The sequence below is a fragment of the Poromitra crassiceps genome, assembly GCF_964638095.1.
Source record: "Poromitra crassiceps genome assembly, chromosome: 12".
Classification (NCBI taxonomy): domain Eukaryota; kingdom Metazoa; phylum Chordata; class Actinopteri; order Beryciformes; family Melamphaidae; genus Poromitra; species Poromitra crassiceps.
Window position 1 is genome coordinate 42749638 of NC_139632.1, and position 7886 is coordinate 42757523.

The following is a 7886-nucleotide window of genomic DNA, read 5'->3' on the forward strand; positions in this document are numbered from 1 at the left end:
CCACGAATTGTTTAATTTGACCAAAAGATGTGAATGGTTTGGTTCACTGTAAATCTGTTGCTAAAGGAACAGTTAGGAGAACTTGGGACTATAGCTTATTTCCTGTCAGCAATTGTATTACACTGCAACAAGAAGTAAGGTAAGCTGCATTTTGTTTAAATGGTAACGCTTTGTTCTCAATGCCTTTTGTACTTTTTAAAGTAGTTTAAAAAAAATGTTTGACCTCAAATCTGAGGCCTTTTTGTTGTGTTGTTGCACCAAACAGAAGAGGCACCACTGGCGGAGGACAGGCTTGCCCTTATAGTTACCTGAGCTGGATCAACACATAGGGGCCATTATTGGAGAGACAGCTCTCTTGGATGTGCCATCAACTGAGCTTTTAGAAATGGATTCACCTCCTAGGCCGCCATCTATCAGAATTTGAAGGTGAGCTGTTTTTTATGCTATCGCCAGAGGAGGCATTATGTTTTCGGGTTGTCCATCTGTCCGATCCATGCTTGTTGACGTGATATCAGGAATGAGCGAATTTCTTCAAATTTGGTTCAAACATCCACTTGGACTCAAGGATGAACTGATTAGATTTTGGTGGTCAAAGTTCAAGGTCAGTATGACCTCACCTCTTTCCCTTCCATCAAGGGAGGGGGGAGGGGCTAGGGATAGAATAGTCTCCCCAGACTCAAATATTACATTGAATCACTGCGCTCTGCATACTACATAAGTGAGTCTGTGCTGCTTCACAGCCACTGCTGGTTTGAAGGTGGGTTGAAATTGAATGAGTGACAGGTCATAGCACCGATGAGGCTGGAATGGATGTAGACTGCAACTTGCTTTGTAGGAGGCATACAACCACGAGGTGGTTATTTCTAGTTAAGAATGAATTCAATTTGATTTGATGGTACATTTGATCTAAAAGCTGTAGCTGTAAGGCTACGTTCACACAGCCATCCTTAGTGCTTGAATCTGACTTGATGCTCACATCTGATTTTTTGTGTGGCTGTTCACACAGACTTTTTAAAAGTGGCCCATATCCAACTCCAGTGTGAACAGATCAAGGACATGAAGTGACCCGCATGCGCAGAAGAACAACAATAACGTCACACGCAGCGCACTGCTGTTCTACGTAAACCCGGAAGAAGACAGCAGTAAACATGGCGGTAGCTGACGATGTTGTTTCATCTGTTGTTCACGGTTTAATTTCAATGCCCGCGTGTTGGTCCTCCCCCTCCCTCCTGCGCAGAATAGTGACGAATGTCGCTCTGGAATGACGTAAAAGTCCCATTGAAGTGGTGGACGCTGCCAGGAAATTTGTGGATATTGAAGATATTTCGGGAGATGACTTGACGAAAATGCTGAATGAAGCGTTCGCTTCGCCCTAGACGACTGGTCTGGGCCACAGTATGGATATTGGGGTGAATGGGCGCATTTTGGGTGGACACTTTTTATTGATATTGTATTTGCGCTATAGTTTTAGCAATACAGTAGGTGGCGGTAATGCACCATTTAAGGATGCCAACTGCCATAAAACTCAACAGAAGAAGAAGAAGTAGTCACATTGAAGCATTAAGTCAGATATGGGCCAGATGTCTGTTCACACCGGAGTCACTTTCAAAAACATCAGATTCGAATCTGATGTTTTACCACATTTGAAAGTAGCCCAGGTCGTCTTTAAAAAAGTAACTTTCAATGTGACTTGTACTGTTCACACAGTCATGAAAAAGATGGATCTGAGTCACTTAGGGGGGAAAAGATTAGATTCAAGCACTAAGGATGGCTGTGTGAACGTAGCCTAAGACCATGGGACATGTGACACACATGCATGTCACTGAACTTCTTACAGCTCATTGCAGATACACCATGGATGCTGTACATAGATGGATTGTGAGTGGTTTTGGTACACGACGCCACACGACAAGCTTTTCATGGAAGACAGAATATAAAACATTGGAAAGTGTAGAATAATATGCATTATATCAGACTGGACCAGAATTCCATATGTAATGATGAAAGGACATTATCAACATCATATATCGGTCTACGCCATGCTGATAATAGCTTACCAGTGAAATGGGTTAGCTGACTGTCATGATAACAAAGTGATTAATAATTGACAGCTACATGTTTATTGCACAGATTCACATAGCCTACCAGCAGAATAGACAAGCTTCTTCACAGAGAAAGCCTCAAAGCTAGTGCTGTCTGGAGAAATAACGCAGAAGAGAAACACTGGAGGATTTAGTGTTTGTAAGAAGTCAACATGTCTGCCAGTCTCACCACAGGTCTGGATCCTCTTCTTATTCAGTTTCCTGTTTTTAGGTTCTTCTGTGCAGGGCAGGGCTTGCTTCCATTCTTAAAATCATGGCTCAGTATAATAACCGTCTTATGAAAAGTTTTTGACGGATAACCCCTAGATACGAGCAGCAAATCTGTGGAATCAATTGATGATTAAAAAAAGTTCAAAAGCCAGATATGCCAAGCTGATCTCCAAGTAAACCAATAAAACTGGAAGCTGTGATCACTGCCAGAAGTGCTCCTACTGCGGTTGGATATTTTAAATTACATAATTCTGTATTTCCTTTTAAATAAATTTGCAAAACGTTTTTAAAATGTCTTCCCTTTGTAGATTGTTCACAAAAAGTATGATCGTGTTAAAAAATGTTCACGTGTCATCAGACAGAAATCCATAGGAAATTCAGCCTTGTCCCTGTCACTCCTGACTGCAGGCCTTCCCACCTAACATCCATAATAGCAGACAGGCAGAATGACTTCTTGAATAATAATGTGAACATGGAATAAAACAGTATTACTTGGATGTACTTTGCTGCTGTTGTGTTTGTAAGGCTTACAAGATGAATGTTGCAAAGAGTCCCACGTTAACCATTCATGACCTTGTATGGCAGTATTTCCAATAAAGAGAGAATATCCTATAGTGAAATATATTGTACTGTGTATTTTGCATGCAGCCAGCAGCACTACTGGGTTGTCCTTGTCCACTACGATGGCTCCCAGCACCACTTTCAGCCTGGAAGCTGCTGACATTGCTGTGGTGATCGTCTACTTTATCTTTGTCATGGTGGTTGGGATCTGGGTAAGATCTGGAAGTGATTTGATTATTTGCGCACACAAGCTTAGTCTTAGATCTACAGATAAAGCTCTTTTGACTGACTGATTCAATGTCTATACTGAGTGATGTTGACCTTTGGTTGTACCATTGGAGCTTGGCGCTACCTTGTAGCTTCCTGGCCAAGGTATAATCCCAAAATTGGCAATTCTTTTTTCTCTTTCTCCAGTGCTCCAGTAGAGATGATTGGAGAATTGTGAGGTGGGAGTTTTTCAGGATTTGGATTTTGAAGAAAATCCACATCCAAAATCAATAGAATTCAATCAATCAATCAAAACTTTATTCCAGACTCAAGGTCCATATAAAAAGACATACGACACAAAAAATAATCCCTACAGACAGTAGGGGGAAAAAAGCAATATTCAAATAAATAGTGCAGTGTTCATAAGAGCGACATATACCAGTGTCTCCACAGAGGTGACTGATATCTGACATCACTACAGCAGGGATTTACCAACAGCTTGATAATGACATTCTGTGAGACATTCAGTCGACAGATACATTTATACATCAGATTCCTCAGCAGTGGTCATCGTCCTCATTACCACGCCATTCATACGGTGTATAAACATTTAAAATAAAAAACTCCTTATCATTACTGGTCACTTGTATTGCTGCACCAGTCAACAGCAAGCCTGACCACTTTTATCAGTGCATCACATTTTTTGTGCCATAAAATAGCAACCCCCCCCCCCCCCCCGGTATTCTACCTCTGATTATACCATTACCAAGGTCAGTTGTAGACTCCCCAGCCCTGTGAAAATGATCATTAAAACAGTTCAGATTTTCCAAGTCTTGCTTGGCTAAACATGTTTCTTGCAAACATAGTATATCACAGTTCTCCAGTAAATTGTCTATCACAAAGCACCAAGCTTTATCCCCTGCACTCTGTCCAACTCGCAGGCCTCCACAGTTGTATGATATGAGCCAGATGGTCATTTAGGACAAAGCAGTGCCCAAAGCACCAGCAGACTGCACACCGAGTCCAGCCTTCTGCGGCTCATAGTAGCGCCGGACAAGAGCTAGCTAATTGAAAGTGAACCCAGCACTGATTCATATAGTATATTTGTATTGGGCCTAATTATATTTGACCTACTTTCCCCTCATGATCAACAAGGTTAATCCTATTCATTAGGGATGGAATGATATGGGGGTTCACAATTCGATACAACCAGGAAACAATGTAATAAAAGTTCAGTAACAAGTCAGGCTTGTGCAGAATTACGCTTATTTCTGAGACACTGATCTTTCGAGTGATAGCTTGTTAGAATGTAAACAACCCTAAATAATATAATTTAAACCATGAAAGCTTGTGAAATTGTGATGGGCAACCCTTCTGATTTGTGATACTCCATCAGAATAAAATGGAGCAAATATCACAATTCATTTTTCTGTCCGTCCGTACATTCTGTCGTATTTTTGTATCATGATATATTGAATTTCGATATATCTTGTCCCATAGTATTTCTCCTTCTTCTGGGAATCAGAGTATTTCCATCCCAACGTGATAATCTTTACTTCTTTCTCTTCACCAGTCGTCGGTGCGAGCCAATCGCAACACTGTGGGAGGCTACTTCCTGGCAGGCCGTTCAATGAGCTGGTGGCCTGTGAGTATCCTAAACTCTGATTTGTGGGCAGAATCATGTGTTGTAATTGGCCAATTTCAAAAAGCTACATTGCTTCCTCCCCCACACACACACACACCAGAGTTCTCAGTTTCAGCCGAGCCCAAGGCGACCCGACCCAGCCCGACGGGCTCAGGCCGGACTCGGGCTGTCAGTCTATGCTAATAGGTTGTGTCGGGTCGGGTCGGGCTGAGCAAAAAAAGAAAAGAAATGTATGTATTTAGAATAGGCCAGATTGATCCTCTCTCTTTATTCTCTATCACTCTGCTCCATGCTTACGCACACGCACACACACACACACACACACACACACACACACACACACACAGTTTTGAGTTCTCAGTTTCAGCCTGAGCCTGACGGAACCCAACCCAGCCCGGCGGGCTCGGGCTAACAATTTAAGCTAATTGGTCGGGTTGGGTCGGGCTTGGACTTCAACTTAATAGGGTTGGGTCGGGTCAGGTTTGAATTTTCAGGCCCGTTGAGAACTCTAACACACACACATTTTGAACATTGTTGCTCGAACACACCCACACAAAGCATTTTCAACTTTACCACTAGGGGGCGCCATAATGCAAATAGTTTATATCTCATCATCGGGCCATTCGTATGAAATTCGGTTTCCACAATGTAGGGTCATGACTCAGTCGATGCATACAATTTGGTAATGATGGATTAAAGTGTCCGTGGCTTATTACAACAAATGTCAATTTCTAGACATTCCGCAAACTACAAAATCTAAATCATCCGTAGGTACATCCTAAAGAGCTGGGGGTTTTTCAGCACATCCACTGAATTGTTTGGCTCACTGCAACCTATGGTCAATTCAGCAGTCCGTCACTATATATTTTTTTAACGGGCTACACTCACCAGCCACTTTACCTAGAAACACCATTCTTTCATCATTTTAATCTCTCAAATCATCTGCATCTGATCTTCTGATGGTCTTTCACAATCTGCTTAGAGCCAGATTATTGCTGCTTGCGGCTATATTGATCGTTAGTATTTTGTATTATTTCTACAGATCGGGGCATCTCTGATGTCCAGTAATGTTGGCAGTGGTCTGTTCATTGGCCTGGCTGGAACAGGAGCAGCAGGAGGCCTTGCCGTGGGCGGGTTCGAATGGAACGTATGACACACTGCTATTGACTGTGCACAGTACCAGTCAGAGATACCTTTTTTTTTTACTCCATTTCCTGTCAAGTGACCATTCAGTATAGATTCAGTAGATTATTTGTTGTTTTAACAATAATGCAGGAAACCTACATCTAACAGAAAGTTACACAAAAGGCTCCGACATAAGTTCACATCCAGAGGTGGAGACTCAAGTCCTACATTTAATTGCTTGAGATTTGACTTGACTTTGATCTTTTGTTTGTGGAAATTTATTTATTTGTTTATTTGTTTATTATGGATCCCCATTAGTCTGACTACTCAGACTATTCTTCCTGGGGTCCCTAAATGACTTAGATTGAAAGTAATGAGATGTTTCAGCAGACGACTGAATTTAAATTCTGCCGGTAGATTTGCTCCTGACATACAGCAGTAGGCTACACAGACAACCAGTCCCCCCCCCGCACAAGACAAACGCACGACCCGACTCGCCTCTCTCAAAAGCGGGGTGAATCTCTCTCACACCGGTGTTACAGTGAAAGCTGTGCCACCACGGGCGAGTTTGACCGGAAGTGGAAACCAAATCGTTATGGGGATCATAGTTGAGTGTAACACCGCCAGTATCCGCCATCAAAGGCATTTATTCCATTCAGGAGCCGTGAAGATGACTTAATTTACAAAAATGCCTTTTCCTCCGCTTTCTGGTCACAGAGTGGTGTTTTTGGTGAAAACGACCTACATTCAGGTGTCGATAACTAAAGAACGGATGAAGGTAGAATCAAACTTTTTTTTCCTATCAAAGTCGAGGCTCTCTGCTCTCTTTTGTGATATTCAGTCTTTACGTAGTCATAGAAGAAAATATTCGGTGGGTCTTGGAATATTAATGAAAATGATCAAAAACCCTGGCGGTGGCTAGTGACTTTTTCTGAAAAACTGTGGCGGCTAATGAGTTAAAAACACACTGCATTGAAAAGATATTAAATTGATACTGGACACATTTAGACTTGAGACTTGACATTAATGACGTCTTAATTGACTTCTTAATCTACATTCAGAAGGGGACTTGATTTGAAACTTGCACCTCAAGACTTGAGACTGACATGGGACTTGAGCATTTAAGATGACTTGTCACACCTCTGGTTGTTCATTTCTCTGTTAGTTGCAGCGTCAAACTAACATGGCAATCCCCCTTCCAAAATATCCATTGCCTGGACCAGATGCCATTGTTGAAGGTCTAATATGTGTATGTTGCTGCAGGCAGCGTGGGTCCTGGTGGCTCTGGGCTGGCTCTTCGTACCGGTCTATATCTCTGCTGGTGTGGTGACCATGCCGGAATACTTGGCCAAACGCTTCGGAGGCCAGAGAATACGCATCTATATGTCTGTTCTCTCACTCATTCTCTACATCTTCACCAAAATATCTGTAAGAAGCAAACTCTCTCAGTCACATGCATGCAAACACAGAACGATAGAGTAGCGCTTTATTTCCTGGGTCCACGATGTTTTTACCTGCATCGACATTACTGACTACCCCCGCTGGCTGGCTTGTGCCTGTTGTGGACATGTATAATTACACCCACCTGTGAATCACCTGTATGCAATTACTATTTCACACGCTGAAGAAGGGCGACTGGCCCAACACGTCCGTGTGGCAAAAAGTCTTCAACTTGGCGTGCTGTGCTGTGCTGCCTTCTCCCTTTTTCTGAAGGACCAATTTCATAATCATCATTTCCTAGAAAAGAACTATTCATTTCTAGTGAAGTTTCCTGGAATGAACCATGAAATGATGTAGTAGTTATAGAAAGTCTAAGCAGTCTGGAGAGTCGACACTGTCCATTTCTAAAAGAATTTCCTGGAAATACCTGCAAAACTATACACTGTGTATTGGAAAAATAACAAGCGGAGGGCAATTATTGCCATAAGTCATTATTCATATAATTATATAATCTATTTTTGATTGATTGATTTTCTTTATTTAAGTGTCATGCTTTGAATGAAGCCCAGCCCACGTGGGCTTACAGGACACTTTTA

The 7886-nt window shown here is 42.1% G+C and overlaps 1 protein-coding gene across 1 annotated transcript in view; it reads left to right on the top strand.

Annotated features, from left to right (window-relative positions):
- The first annotated feature begins 5843 nt into the window (after positions 1–5843).
- The window catches only part of slc5a9 (solute carrier family 5 member 9), a 17831-nt gene continuing 15788 nt past the window's right edge, over positions 5844–7886 (top strand). Inside the window, exons 1-2 of the mRNA XM_083648127.1 lie at positions 5844–5872; positions 7114–7278. Of these exons, the coding sequence (XP_083504253.1) occupies positions 7183–7278 (96 nt within the window). The 5' untranslated portion in view covers positions 5844–5872; positions 7114–7182. The remainder of the gene's footprint in view (positions 5873–7113; positions 7279–7886) is intronic.